The sequence below is a fragment of the Monodon monoceros genome, unplaced genomic scaffold (genome assembly GCF_005190385.1).
Source record: "Monodon monoceros isolate NGI ecotype Baffin Bay Population unplaced genomic scaffold, NGI_Narwhal_1 Super_Scaffold_13, whole genome shotgun sequence".
NCBI classification, from domain to species: Eukaryota; Metazoa; Chordata; class Mammalia; order Artiodactyla; family Monodontidae; genus Monodon; species Monodon monoceros.
In genome coordinates, this window is record NW_021703769.1 from 73,692,127 (window position 1) to 73,708,416 (window position 16,290).

Genomic DNA, 16,290 nt, shown 5'->3' on the forward strand with positions numbered 1-16,290 from the left:
ACTATGGCGGGGCCTCCGGGGGCGCGGGCGGAGGCTGGGCGCCGGGGCGCGGGGGGGGCGGCGGCGGGGGCTCGGCGCGCGGCCCCGAGGCGGGGTCCGAAGAAGGCGCTCGGGGCGGGGGCTCCGCCTGGGGCTGGGGCGGCGGGACCTGAGGGCGGGGGTCCTTCAGCACCACGGGCTCAAAGATGGGCTCTTTGCCGCAGTCCTGGCTCTTCTCCTGGCTCCTCTCTAGACCCGAAATCTTGGGGACAATGGGCCCCGCATCGCGGCCGTCGTGTTGGGGTAGCGCGCCGACACCGAGCTCCGGATCTGTGCGGGGCGAGCAGAGAGAAAAGCACAGGCAGGTGCGTGAGTGGAAGCCAACGCCGGGCCCGGGTCATCTGTGCCCACTGGGCCGTCCCCGGTGCTGTCCTGTCTTTACCGCTGGGAGCAGCCGTGTCCCTGGGGGAGAAAGGCCCACCAGCCAGAGAAGCCACCAGACTCTGAAAAACGAATGTTTCCCTTAACCTTGACAAAGCCTTTTGTGCGGCAAAATTCAGAAACAAGAGCCAACAAGTTGATTCTCGTTTTAAAACAAACATACTTCTTGACTACACAGAGGAGAAGTGTTTGCAGTAGCCACACGAAGCAAAAGTTATTTAGCCCCACAGATGTCTCTTATCGGCCTGGCCTCCTTCCCCCTTTCCATTCTGACTGATGGAGCCCGCCTGACATTTGGAGAAATAATTTTCTGTTTAGCAAGGGCTAAACTTCCGGTCAAACGTCAGGCCTCCTACTGCTGAGGCTTTCTCCTCCTATGGATGATCCCAGGGTTTGAGATCGAAGGTGCAAACGTGAATTTAGACCAATTTACTGTCAACTACACATGGTTGAGTTCTTAAAGAATTCCCTCTGGACCACTGGAGGAGTCCTTAGCCAAGTGAGGACAAGGGGTGTGATGCTGGACTTGAGACCAAGCCTAGATGTGAAATGTAAGTCAAATTCTACAGTCACTAATGAAATGTAGACAACAGATGCTCCTGTATGAATTTAAAAGATATGCTTCCCTCCAAAGGTCAAAAGTTCCATGCCACATCTAGTATAGGGGTTACCTGATTACCCCCGTAAGTCAAACTCCATACAATCCTCTAACAGAATAATGAAAGACAAATACGGCATTAAATACAAAGAGGTGGACTGATTTATGAGTAAGTACTTTTGCATACATCGCAGGGAAAAAAATTACCTTTCCTGCATTTTTGCGCTTAAAAAAAATCCATCCTTTTGTTATTACACAGCTTAGAAACTGGAAGAGAATAGATCACAATATTCTCTGAAATGAGGGTGGTGTTTCAGGGTATTCCTAAATGAACTACTTTGGGCATGAACTTTCTCTTCTAATCTCACTGTTATCAAGTATGAAGAATACATGGTATTCTCACTGGTCCTATTAATTTCTGTTGATGTCCTCTTGCATCTACACATGTCATTTTTTTCTTCCCCGGAATTTGCATCAAAGCAATCCATTATTTTTGTGTTCTTCTGGTAAAACAGATCAAACCTGTAATATGCACAAAAGCAGAAACAAATGGGTGGGCTTATAAGCAAACCACGTTTTTAGCTAATATGAACTTGGCTATCCTTAAGTCCCACAGACAGTGTGGAACAATTACACAAACAGGATGCCAAGAAAGCCCCCTCTTCACATGGCTCAGGTACGAAAGGATAAAGCATCTGATGCATCTGGTGAAAAGCAACTCTAGACTTCTGACATCCTACTCACACACGTTTCTCTCCAGTGCTGTCTTCAGAACCTTGCTAGGAAGATCTCTGCTTATGATAAGCTGACAGTTTATGAATTTCCAAAACCTGAGGGCTGAGAGAGAACAAGATTCCTGATGTGGACACAGACCCCCTTCAGCCACAAGAAGAACTCCTACAACACAAAGGGAGACCCTTTATCTGCAGACACCCAGCTCTAGGGATCCTGGCTCTGCTCCTTTTTCATTTTTTTCTACCATTTTCACAAGATTTTCCACAGCAAGCAATTATACGAGCTCACCGAAAACCACAGGCTTCGCACAATGCAGGCTGGTTGGTTAGGTCTGGGGCAGAAAGCACTAACACTCCGGAAATTCTAACAGCACCAAAAAGAGAAGGCACAGTCCAGGCTTGGGCTCGCTTCCCAAGTCTCCATAAAGGCAGAGTTGGCGCTTATGTTTCCTCTGCTGTCCCACCGTCTCAGGACCAACCCAAACCCAGCTAGAGTCAGAGGAGTGGTGCTGAGACTGTGGCGGTGTTGCCATCCCTGACGATCAACAAGGTACACCGGCAAGACCGAAACCTCTCTAGCGAACCCTACAAATTTGTAGGGAACCACTGGCTTGGGAAACCGAGAATCACAGAATTTTGGAAGAAGACCAGAATCTGGGAGACCATCCCAGCACTTCTTAAACTCTAACGTGCGTAAGAAAGCCCCGAAGATCAGATTCAAAGGCAGATTCGGATTCAGCGGCTTTGGGGGTGAGCAGGGCTCCGGAGTCTACCCTTCTGAGAACTTCCCAGGTGATGCTGATGCTCAGACCGTTCTGTGAGTAGCTAGCAAGCATGTTATCCAACCCTCTTCGACTAGATGGGGAATAAGCCCAGAGAAGTTAAGGAACGTGCTTGCTGTTGAATAAACCAGACAGCAGACTTCTAGTGCTAACTCTGCCACCACTAAGTGACTTTTCTATGATTTACACAATGCTGCCCCCTAACGCAAAACAGGTAATGATAAATCCAGCATTCAGTTAAAATATCTAAGTACAGACAGTGCAAAGGGTTAGGAAAGCTACAAACTGTCGCTGGAACACGGCCTTTCAGCTCAATCTGAAAGCTATCGTCAATCCATCAACACTTGGTGCCCCAACCTGTTGACCAAGGCAGCCGACAGGTTGGAAGGCTGGTAAGAACTTTGGGGCTGAAACAGTTTTACGATCCCCCATTTGCACGGGTCTCGTGAGGCACAGACTAGGCCTCATGCATTTTTGCGGCTAATCGGCAATGCATTTCCTTTTCCTTTCAATTATTCAATAAATGCGTCTTCCCAGTTAAGCTCTTCCGTCCTGACAGTCCACTTGTCTTACTGAGCTTCTCCAAAATTGGCAAGAACACATTAAAAAAAAAAATTTCTTTTTGTATTGCTCAGTGTGCTCTGAATTTGCCAAAAGATGAAATGTGCTGAGGCGAAAGAAATAAGAACGTGCAAATTGACTAGTCTTATTTAGAAGCTTTTTTCATTACATTTTGGGGTTTTAAAATTTCTCTTTTGTGTTTATAAAAATAACATCATGCTTATAAATAAAAGATATGCAAATCTGAATTACACTATACAGTAAAAAGGCTAAATGCACTGCATGTAAATTATATCTCAAGAAACTTGACTCAAACACAATACTTAAAAAAAAAAATTGTAAGGGTAGACTAGGAAAAATGTGCTTGATTTTACTTCAAATTGGATACAAGTTCCCTGGGGAAATTGGACTCTCTTTTACTTTACTAGTTGAATATAAACCCTATAACCTCTGTGGAGGGCAATGTGGCAACATTTAGCCAAAAAACTAATGGAGTTCCCTTGACCTGATGAGTAAGAATTTGGTCTATAAACACAGTGGAACAACATCACGATTTGAATCGCCCGTTTGGAAACAACTCAAATGTAATCATTAGGGTTCTGGTTACAAATGGATTTGGTACATCCATGCAGTGGAAAAGACTGCAGCTGTACAAGTGAATGAGGAGCTCTATATGTACAATGTAGAGCATATGCTAGCTTTTATAAAAAATGGAAGAAGGGGGCTTCCCTGGTGGCGCAGTGGTTGAGAGTCCGCCTGCTGATGCAGGGGACAGGAGTTCGCGCCCTGGTCCGGGAAGATCCCACATGCCGCGGAGGAGCTGGGCCAGTGAGCCATGGCCGCTGAGCCTGCGCGTCCGGAGCCTGTGCTCCACAACGGGGGAGGCCACAAAAGTGAGAGGCCCGCGTACCGCAAAAAAAAAAAAAAAAAAGGAAGAAAATGTATTAATTTTTACTTTATATATAAAGCAGCTCTGGAAGAATACCCAAGAAACCAACAGCAGTGAGTTACCTGTTTGGGGGCTTGAGGAGGAGTGAGAACTGGAGAGACAGAGAACTGGGGGAGGGGGAGGTATTTTACTGTCTACATACATGCATATTTAAACTTTTGAATCCTGTGATGTTACCTATGAAAATTTTTAAACTGGTCTTATGTTTAAAAACAGTCTGAACAAGGGGGAAAAAAAGCAAAGCAAACAAAACTGGGAATTTGAATAGTGGTATGACTAATAGGCACGGAGAGTATATTTTATATGAAATAAGAAAACAGAAGGCACACGTTTATACTAATAACTTTTAAAATAAAATGGATTTTATGAAAAATATAAATGACTAAAACTGACTTAAAGAAACAAACAAAGCCGATCATAAAAGTAAACTGAAAAATGACTCCCTATCAACACCCCCTCAACCAAAACAAGGTACCAGGTGCATTTCGTGTTCTAGACAATGTGGACTAAACCTACAGGAAGCAAATGATTCCTGTCATTTAAATTGAAGACCAACAGCAAACCTACAACCGAAGGAAGAGGCAAAACTATTGTTTGCAAAAAATATAATTATCTCTCTGGAAAACATAGACAACCAGCTGAAAAAATATGAGAACTAATAAGGGAGCTCAGTAAGGTATCCAAATAAAAGCCACAAACATCAGTCACTTTCCTACACACCAGCAATAGTGAAGAGAAAATAAAATAAAAAAGGAATACGCTTTACAATAACCAAAATCATGTAACACCTGGGAACGAACCTAACAAGAAAATTATAGGGCCTATAAGCTTTCAGAAACATACCTCCCCAAATGCTTTGAGAATCTATGTTCTAGGGTGTTTTATGATTCAAAAAATAAATATAAAGAAGTAAATAAATAAATAAATGGGGGCGGGGCAGGGGAGTGGGGAGGAGAGGAGGGAGGGGGAGGGGAGAGAAAGAGAGAGAAGTTAAAGGTTAAGCCATGGAAGAGGTAGCTCTTAAAGGAGACCACCCCTTGGGGGAGTTTTCAAAGTCTGTTGGAGTATGTCTGGCTGTCACAATGACTGGAGGGTATTTAGTGGCTCTCAGGGAGATTAGATGTACCATGATATGAAGGTAAAACCACACACAGTATCGTGGTTCACTTTCTAAAGTCCCACTGAACATTTGTGCAGCTGAAAAACCTAGAACCTGTTTTTGCAAAGAAAGACAAAATAATTTTCCACATGGCTTTAATACACACTGGGTTTTCTAGGAATGCAACTGTTGTATACTGTTGCATCTGCTGTGTTACGTCTTATTGCTGAGTTGTTCATCGCTTGGGAAAATCATGACATCAATGGTAATAAGGCTGACCCTGGTATGTGAATTACCACGACAGCTGTGCTTCTATGTACAGATTCAAGCATCTGACCTTTCGTTGTCTTCTAACGCAAACAGGCATCTACGTACTTCCAACATATTCTGTTACTATAAACTACCTTCTATTTGTTTCTCCTTTACATTTCATTAAAGGCTTTATATACATTTAAAAATTATGTGTGCAGATAAGCATATTAACCATATATTTTACTGCAGAAATTAAAAAATAAGAGTGTGCTATAGGGACTTCCCTGGTGGTGCAGGGGTTGGGAATCCACCTGCCAATGCAGGGGACACGGGTTCAATCCCTGGTCTGGGAAGATCCCACATGCTGCAGAACAACTCAACCGGTGTGCCACAACTACTGAGCCTGTGCTCTAGAGCCTGTGGGCCACAACTACTGGAGGCCGTGCTCCGCAACAAGAGAAGCCACTGCAATGAGAAGCCTGTGCACCCCAACGAAGAGTAGCCCCCACTCATCACAGCTAGAGAAGGATGCGTGCAGCAACGAAGACCCAGTGCAGCCAAAAAAAAAAAAAAAAAAGTGTGCTATAAAATAGTTTTTACATTACACAAAGAGGGAGCTGGGTGTGGTGGGATTGAGATTAGATGCATTATGTCCCTGTGATGGACTGCTCTGTTTCTAGAAGTCCAATAACTTACTGCAAAAATGCAATAACTATTTGAAAGGGTTGTTGTGGAAACTAAAAAGTCATGTTAAGTGCTTTCTACAATGTATAGTGCAAAATAAGTAAGTGATCAGTGTTCCCCAAACTACTGTAGAAAGATTTAATTTCATGGAAAATATTTCATGACAAAATTACTATTAAGTAAAATAAAGTGCACTATTATCAATATGGTTTCAATATTTAAAATTATCTATATAAATGCATACATATATGTCCAAAAAAAGAGATGAGAAAGATATGCATCAAAATGTTAACTGTTACCTTTAAGAAACAAGAAAAATAAACTGATATCAAGGGGAAAAAATGTTAACTGTGATCCCATCAGCCAGAAATAACCATTGATTCAATTTTTTACATTTGTGTTTTTTTAAACTTTCCAAATTTTCTATAGTGAATATGTATTATTATTATAAAAGAAAGGGATTATATTTTTAAAGAGTTCCGTCATGGACAATACATCTCCACCATCTAAAGAAGTCAACCAGGAAAGTGACTGTTCGAAAGTCTCTTGAAACTGCCTTACCTACTGGATGGAGGCTTTAGAAAAGCTCTTCACCCAGAGGACAGATAAGTATTTTTCTCTCAGAAATGAGGATAGGATATGGTATGCATTAGCCCTTCATCAACTCCTCAGTGTTTCTAACTGGTTCTAACTGGTGTACTTGAACAGAAAGGAAATGGTGAACGTTGATGACACAGAAGGAATGGGGGAGGGGGAGGGGGGGAAGACAAGCTCTCCCAAGGCACGTTTCAGTGCTTCTGGTCTTTACACTCGATTAGAAAGCCCTAAGAGGGTTTACCCACTATAAGGTCATTATTGTAGCAAATATGAACGAGCCTGAAAGGCATCACGAAAACCTTGCGGGGCACTGGCCATTAGGCAATGTATCTACCCATCCATCCATCCATCTGTATCTGAATGTTTGGACAGGTCCTATTTTTACATTATTCTATCTTCTAGCTAGCTTTTCTACTTATTTGTCCCCATGGAAGAGCCACAGAAATCTCACCACATAGAAAGAATGAAGATTGTAGCCAAATAAGAAAAAGAACCCAAATTTTAAATCAAAAAATGGGAACATCAATAAATCTTGAAATGTTCAACACCAAACAGCCCAGAAATATAGGGAAGCATCAGATTTCTATGAATCTACATGCAGTTATTTCAAGCTACCAGCAATACCCATTCCTTAAACACACTTTCTGTTGTCTATTCTGTGACCTCAGGCAAAATCTCCTTTTTAGCAAAGGCTGCATGTTTTGTATATACTTACTAAAATGAAAACCACACTCCTGAATTCATTCACCAATACTCTGAACTCTCCCCGTGTTTTAGGTGCCATCTCTAAAACTCTACACGCCAATGGTGTCTGACCGAAAACAATCTACCTTCTCTAACCTACACTTCTCTTTATTTCCCTCTTCTCCCTCTTTTCTTCATATCATTAAACAGAGACCAGTTTGTTCCATCAGCAGATTCAATTACAAATGAATTGAACGAATGGAGGGATGACATTCAGTCTTGCAGCTCTTCCTTCGCGGTCACTGAAACTGTACAAATAAATTGAGGAAAGCCCACTGTTTGTTCAAGGCAAATTAATTTTCAAACACTGCAAGAGCGGGCAATCAGGGGAATGATGGGTGCTTGGCAGGGCTCAAAGAGATTCCATTTTGGGCTTGTCATTTTGTGTAAACATTAATTACCATCTGGGAGGCTAAGCTCTGGGCTGAAGTCTGCATCGCAAACCTCTCAGGGCCTCCAGGGTTCCTAGTAAAAGCAGAATCCTAAATAGGAAAGAATAGCCATTGCATCTGCCAAAACACCAGCAGCCCACGGGGAAAGCTGTGTGGAGCCCGACAGATTAGAGGCTGCTGTTCTTAGAGAGGCTAGTTTGGATAGCATTGAGTTCACCAGATTAACCTAGGACAGGGGTTAATCTGACAGGGGTTAAAGAAAAGTCAACAGACTGCCGTTGAGTGAACTTAGATCTGATTCAAGTTTATTCCTAGTAACCCTCACACCAACAAGCATCCGTCCTGAAGAGGATGTCCATGTTCCTGATGCTTTACTACCGAAGACTGCCTTCCGGGGGAGTATCAACCTTGGCTGTTCAGACTAGAGCCCACAGGAATGGCTTCCGCCTACAGCACAAGGCACCCTTACAGGTCAACCTGGGCTTGCAAACATTTTATTTCTTTTGTAGCCTCTGGCACGTAAGAGCAATGAAGGACCATGTTGATGAAGGACCAAAATCAGGACGAGAGAAAGAGGCTGTGATCTATTGGGGGTGGAGATGGGGGCATTAAAGTCTTAAAAAAAACCCAGGAATGTCAAGGTCGTATACAATTCGCCTCATGTTTTCATTTCATACAAGGCAAAACGAATCACTTCATATACCCAGCAGTGTGCCAGGTCCTGAGGATACAAACGTTAATGAGAAACAGCCCCTGCCTTCCAGGAGCTGGTGCTTGAGGACGCAGAACAGAGAGGAAAAACACATGAACCAGTAGTCTGGAAACCTGTGGCCTTCAACTTCAGTGTTTGTTATTTGCAAGGTTCACAGAGAAGCTCAGAGTTATCCACGGTAAAGCACTTTATCTGTAACACTTCCTGCTGCACTGGCTCCAAGGATCAGTCTTAGGCTCGAATCAAGTGAACTGTGTTCTGGGCTATGTAGAGACCTAACCAGGTATGAAGGCTGAAATCTCCAATCACTTCCCAGAACACTGCAAAAACTCCAAACGCCAGTTTCGGAGAAAGCCCAGGCTTTCGTGTTTTGGCCTCAAAGGCACACTCCCATTATCTTTGCTTGCGTCCTCCCACCAGCCTCAATGTTCACCAGCAGGCCTCTCCGGCCAAGATCACCTCCCGCCTGGTTTCCCTCGCCAGCGCCTCTCTGCCTCTGCCCCCACCCCCTGCCGTGGGTCTCAGCTTCCCCGCCTGTGCTCGTCAGCCTCCTCTGTTGACCAGGTGCCCACGTGACACTGTGGGCCCTGCGTGTGCTCACCCCAAGCACGACTACTCTTAAAACCAGGGTGCACTCAACACCTGACCTGATGCTTCTGTGTCTGTATGTCAGTACAGGGGTCCCAACAAGGAAAGGTTCTAAAAGGATTTTCAACCAAACATGTTCGCTCCTGAGCGAGGCCGATGCTGCAGTAAAAGCCGCAGGACACATTCCTTACACTCGGAGACAACAAGAAGACAGATCCTTTGCTTATTTTGGAAATTTTCCAAGAGGTGGGATCAAGGCGCTGACAATGAATTATACCTTTAGATGTCTGGGAAAAAAAAAAAAAAAGTCTTCCTAGTATCTAATCATCCTGCCTTTCACATTAAGAACAATCAAGTGAGGATATGGGGGAGAAAAAAAGAATGTCATCTTTCTAAAGGCAGCCCTCCTTCCTGTATTTTCGTTACTAAGTACAAATGAGGACTCAAAAGCTGTCAAGCTCATAGAGGCGCACAGATCTATTTATAGATCTGCCGCCTTCCTCGCTGTACTGCTGTCCACTGCTAACTTCGAGTATCATCAGCTCAGGGCTTCACGTCTGCAGCCAGAAGGGGCAATAATTGTGAGGGTCCCCTGCCCTTGGTCACCTTCTGAAGCAAACAATTCTTTGGTGTAATGTGTCCTTGCCATTTTGTCTCTTAACGGAATAAGCAAGTTTTCTGGGATCTGTGCATGTCCGTTGTATCAATACTTATATGATATTTTGGGGGGCTATGGAATGAGGCATCTAGCTAATAATGTTCACCCTTGGAAAGCTTAGTGCACCCATTAAAGTTGGGAAGTGACTGGCTCTAGGTTAACCCCTATTTTCAACACTTTGTACTTTACCAGAGATTGTTTTCTCAAAGACAAAGGTAAAAGCCGCCAGCACCAAAGACCTACTGAAATACGATCAGTCACGCTACCCTCCTGCTTTGTACGCTCTGATTGTGTGTCATCTGATTTCAGGCACAGATTAGACAATCGCTGAGACGGTTTAGTAAAGAGGCTGGGTGGGGTCCGCGACGTTGGCAGGTAGGAATATCCATCTAGTCTATCCCAGGCTTTTCCTTGGCTCCCTGGCCCTCTACACAAATCCTCACCACCCCCAGGTTTCTTCCTAACCCTCTGCATGCAGGGCTGTGGTGTGCGGTGTGCCAGCCGAGGTAAGGCTGCCCTAGGTTCCGGTCGCCACTGCTGCAGAGCCTGCGAGAACACGCACACTTCATCCCTCTAAAATAAGGGAGTCACCCGTATTACAAGACAGCCCTGTATGGATCTCCTCAAAGTTACCCTCCTGTCAGCGTCAGGGCGTCAAAAGGAACGTCTCAAGTTACTCTAGTAGGAAGGAGTGAGGCAAATCTTTTGTCATTTCTCACATTGGCAACTCAGTCTTTCTGTTGTGGAGGGAAGGGAAGAAAGAATCACAGACACCAAAGCACATGGACCACTCCGCCCTGCCTCTCCCTGTGCCGAGAGAGCTGCGGAGGGTTCGGGGTGGGGGTGGGGGTTAGTACCCAGGAGGGACATCAGCGACCTCAGTCATTTTTCTACCAGTTCACACAGCTGTCACTTGGTGACTAGTAGAGCATCACCAAAAATCCTAAAAGCAGTGTTTCCCCAGAGAGTGGTTGGAAAACTCCAAGAACCACTCTTGTCCTGATCTCAAAGGTTGCCCTTGAGAAGTGGGTTTTGCCTCAGACAATGTCGCGCATCTTTTGGCAATGAACGCACTGCCAGCATCCAGACATGCCTGTCTGTACTCCTGAGGACGGAGCACAAAACTCCTTCCGAGTCTGTTCAAACAACCTGCTATGACCCATGGGGCCTGGGTGCTGCGCAGCCTGCAATCTGTCTGACTAGCTTATGTGTGAGCACCACAGAGGCTGCTACCATGAATCCGTGACGGCTTCGATTTTTCTGATATCATGGAGCCTTTGATTCTTTAGTTAAAGGAGGAGGAGCAGAGAAAAGAGGACTTTGACAGCTTCTCTAAGTAAATTCTGGCCTTTCTGATCCCAAACTGTCCTCCGTTTTATACTATGATTCTGATGTGTTCCACAACCTCGCTATTCCAAGTGTGGTCCACAGACCAGCAGTACTAGCATCACCTGGGGTCTTGTTAGGAAGTTAACTTCAGAGCCCCCATCCATGTGCACGTTCAAGTCTGCAAAGCACTGCTCTGTAGCACCGCTGGGAGCGTTAAAGAGCCTCGGGAAGCCCCATAGCTGAGGGGTGCCATTCATGAGGCTGCCAATTCTTCCGTGTCTCCATCTCCCAAGACCCACGCTTGGAAGTAACTGTCTCCACTCTTCCTCGGGTGGGATGGTGGGTGGTGGCTGTATCATCCACCAAATCAGGAGGCACCTCCAATATGGAACATAGTCACGAAGACCAGCAACAGTGAGCTCTCATTTGTGGTGATGCTTCCCATCCTGGCTCCATGCATGTTCCCTGGATCACTCACTGTGTAGAACAGGGAATTAGAGAGTCTTGGCCCAAAGCACGGCCATGAGCTGCCTTGAAGGGCCTGATGGTTGTCACAAAGAACAGGAAGTAGGTCTCTTGTGAATGGTATGGCAGAACCAGGACCAAAGGACATAAACATAACTGTAGAAGAAGGTTTCAACCCGAAACAGACTGGGCTGCCGTACAGGGAACCAAGCTAATGTTCTATTTTGCTCTTCACCGGAAGTGTCCAAGAGGACACTGAATGACCATGACAAGAGTTTTGAGGAGTTAGTCATGGAATAGGAAGGGGCCTGGACTAGATGACTTCTGAGATCCCATGAGCTCCCAAATAAGGTATTGGTAGCACACTCCTTGGGAGAACATCATTTCTTTATTTTCCTTGACCTTCGCAGAACCCGATCCTCTAAAACATTTCACCTGTAGATTAATAAACACTATCTCCTTGATTTGCACAAATTGTAATCAATGCCACATCTGAAAGAGTTCTAAACTAAGAATCCCTACCCCAGATGACTATAGATATAACTTTCCTTAGGAACAAAAGAAGTAAATCTGCTTATTCCCAGCTGTGATTTTGTGAAGTTGAAAGAGATTTTGAAAAACAGAGTGAGGGGGAGTGTTGTGCTGTTCCCTATATTTGGAATATTTTATCTTTTTCAAAGGATAAGTCAACCAATCCTTAAATTGACTTTCTATAAACGATCCATGTAACGAATACTTGGTAGGAAAAAAAAAAACTCTTGCCATATTTTCATTTGCCATTATTTCATCACTTGTCATTACTTCATTATCCTCAGTTTAGCACAGAGAAAGGAAATATGGTCAAGCATAAAATCTGAAGCTACGTGTCCATAAGGTTTGGGAAAGCCGTGAAGACGGGGATGACATCAGCCTACTAGAAACTGGAACCCCACTGGGTTCCATGGCGTAAGGTTAGCACTCTGGGCTCCGAAACTGCCCTTCTGCTTGAGTTACCCTTCCAATCTGAAATGCTTAAAATCACCCTCTAGAAATAAAGAGCAGGAAATTATAACTGTCCTTGGATAGAGCTGGAGCTGGAGTAAGTCATCAGAACAGTAGTGCCTCCAAATGCTCTCAGACAACCAAGTTGAGACTTGGGACACGTACTGTCACAATGACGTAAACCCATCCGCAAATCCCTGAACTTTATGTTCAGAGATGTTTTCAAAACAGAAGGTAATATGGCATCCGTTTGTTTCTTCTTCAACTGCTAGAGGACCATCCACGTCTGCCTGGCTGTCCTACATCTCCATCCCCAGCTCGACAGGACTAAAATCAAGCCTATCCCCTCCCACTCCAACTCTGGATCCTCCGTCCCCATCACTGAAGTCCAGAACCACAGATCGACCTGTTTTCATTCCCCCTTAACAGTAATCAGTGGCTGGGTGTGAATACTGCTTATATAACTCCATTTAACACAAAGAAAACAACGGTTACAGAATCTGTTGTTCCTCAGTGGCCTGAGTGAGCTTTTAAAATATACACCAGATCATGCTGTCAATCCCCTGTTTAAAACTCTCTGCAGCCACTACGGAATATGGAGGTTCCTCAGAAAACTGAAAGTACAATTACCATATGATCTAGCCACTCCTGGGCATATATCCAGACAAAACTCTAACGCAAAAAGATACATGCCCCACTATGTCCATAGCAGCACTATTCACAATAGCCAAGACATGGAAACAACCTAAATGTCCATTGACAGATGAATGGATAAAGAAGACGTGGTGCATATATACAATGGAATACTGCTCAGCCATAAAAAAGGATGAAATAATGCCATTTGCAGCAACATGAATGCAAGTACAGATTATCATAGTAAGTGAAGTAAGTCAGACAGAGAAAGACAAATACTATATGATATCACTTCTATGTGGAATTTAAAATATGACACAAATGAACCTATCTACGAAACAGAAACAGACTCATGGACGTAGAGAACGAGGGGGAGGGGGTGAGGGAGGGATGGAGTGGGAGGTTGTGGGTAGCAGATGGAGGCTTTTATATAGACCATTCTGTATATAAAACAACAAGGTCCTACTGTTTAGCACAGGGAACTACTGTTATATTCAATATCCTATGATAAATCATAATGGAAAAGAATATAAAAAATGTATATATGTGTGTAACTGAATGGCTTTGCTGTACAGCAGAAATTAATACCTTATAAATCAACTGTACTTCAATTAAAAAATAAAATAAACTCTCCAGTGGCTTCTCATCTTACCTAGAATAGACCCCCACCGCTCACCATGGCCCCTGCTGCACTTTCCCTCTGCTCCTGGCCACCCACCATCCAAAAGCTTCGTGCTCTGCTCTCTCCATTCTCACACACGCCAGTGTTTCTGAATGCCACCTGCCAAAGTCCTGCTGCAGTCACACCGGCTCGCTAACCCTTCTGCAGTCACCACAGCCCCTGGCAACCACCCAAGCCCTCTGATGAACTTCTATTCTAGATGTTTAATGACTGTGGGACTTACCAGGCATTTGCTACATTTTGTTATTGGTATTTTAATACACCTAGTTTTCTGAGAAGAGGATGAGGGATCTCAAAATCTTTCCATTTATTCAATCCTAAACACAATGTCTTCCAGAGAGTGAGCACTTGAAAAATATTTGATTTCTTTAGCCACATAATAATCAATTTACAAAATCTAAGCAAGTTTCTTTATATATGCAATTCAAAAGGGGGAAAAAAATCACTATAATGAGAAAAATAATAAACAATTACACAATAAGCAAGAAAAATCATGTCTCTTTGGAGTCATTTCCGTAATTGTACATTATACTGCAATAAAATAATAGTATATAACACAAACAAATGCAAAATAACTGGAAGCCATTATGAAGCTTAAGGATCCATTTTCGATATATAATAAACCTAACGTTCTATTTTGAATCATAAAAGATTCTAACAGTTTTGGAGTTTTTTGCATAACAAAAAAGCAGGGCAATCAAAAGCATGTAATGTTAAAGGATATATATATATATATATTAATAATCAAAGGTAGGTAAAGCTTCTTTAGGTATTTGCCTATGGTCTACATTCTGGATCTAAAGTAGTCTACAGACCACACTGACACAGAAAACAGACTTGTGGTTGCCAAGGGGGGCAGGGGATTGGGGGAGTTCGGGGTTAGCACATGCAAATTATTATATATAGGATGGATACATGACAAGGTCCGACTGTAGAGCACAGGGAACTATATTCAATATCCTGGGACAAACCATAATGGAAAAGAATATGAAAAAGAATGTGTGTGTGTGTGTGTGTGTGTGTGTGTATACACACACACACACACATAGAACTGAATCACTTTGCTGTATAGCAGAAATTAACACAACATTGTAAATGAACTATATGTCAATAAAATAAAATTTAAAAATAAGTATAAAGTAGTCTACAATCTTTATGAGTACAAGTCTACTTTTATGTGTACTGAAAAAATAAACAAGAAAATATAAACAGTTTTTAGCCTGGGGAACAGTTATGGGGAAGTGTCAGAGGATTTTTACTTTTCACCTTCTACAGTATTTAAATTTTCAACAGAATACTGGCTTTAAATCCAGAAACATGATACAAAGTCAAATAACTGTGCAATCAGCTTAATACATTCATTATGAAAAAAACAAAGTAAGCAATTTTTTAAAATTAGCCAAAGAAAACTGCTAAAAACTTAATAGAAAAATTACATAGCAATGAAACACCAAGGAGCAATGAATGCTAGAAAGAATGGTACCTGAACAATGACAGAGTCCAAAGTACACGCGGTTGAGGGGGGAGAGACGGGTTTTGGCCTGGTACGATAAAAATCTCTATGATTGCCAAATACAACTAGGAAACACACCCACACACAGTATAAATCAAACTGGGAGATCATGAAATAAAGATTTACAAAATAGGGACTTCTCCAATAAAGCCAAGGATAAGAGTTAATTTTTTTAAAGCTGCAAGAAAGATTCACAAATTGAAAATGTAATGGTCAAATCACAATTTTCCTTTGGAAATGCATCACTGAAATGGAAGTTGGAGGATCACCCTCCAAAGATAGGAAGACAGGATATGTGTGTCCACCTAAGAACAGTTAGACGGGGGATTCTGGAATAAACTCTGCTCCTTCACCTGACCACAAGCACCGCTTAAATCTGAGATCTTGACTCCGTGAGAGGTAAAAGGTTTTCCTACGGGGGAAAGTCAGCCCTGTGAGGACTGCAGACCACTGCCAAGTGATGATTCCCACGAGGGACGCAGGCACTTCAACTAACAAAGACACAAAGAGATTGTCAGAGCCTAAATGACAGGGGCTTAGAGTTCTTGTTGCTGTTTCCAATGTCATCTTCTTCAGCTCATCTACTGTCCCACCCTCTTGTGGGTCTCAACAACGGCATGCACCTTGCAGCCTCGTTGGACTTAACAGTCGGCTTGCTACACCCACCCGTGTGCACGGAAGCCATATTGGCTAACTGAATTTAAAGGTGCCAAGGAAGGTTTTCAATCCTAAACCAGAACTCAAGGCCATTCTGAAGTCCTGACCTTAAAGGCAGCGTAGAAAGAGCAAGATAAAACAGTGGGTATTACTCTAATGTCCCCAAATCGGGAATATGCTTGCCTGTAACCTCGGTGGCTTCAGAGGCCACTGCACAGAGAAGCATGTCCACCTCACCACAGACAAATGGCTACACGTCA

The 16,290-nt window shown here is 43.4% G+C and overlaps 1 protein-coding gene across 1 annotated transcript in view; it reads right to left on the bottom strand.

Moving 5' to 3' along the window:
• The window catches only part of AUTS2 (activator of transcription and developmental regulator AUTS2), a 1,114,904-nt gene that overhangs the window by 28,953 nt on the left and 1,069,661 nt on the right, over nt 1–16,290 (bottom strand). The window contains 1 exon segment of the mRNA XM_029220383.1: nt 3–309. Within this exon segment, the coding sequence (XP_029076216.1) occupies nt 3–309 (307 nt within the window).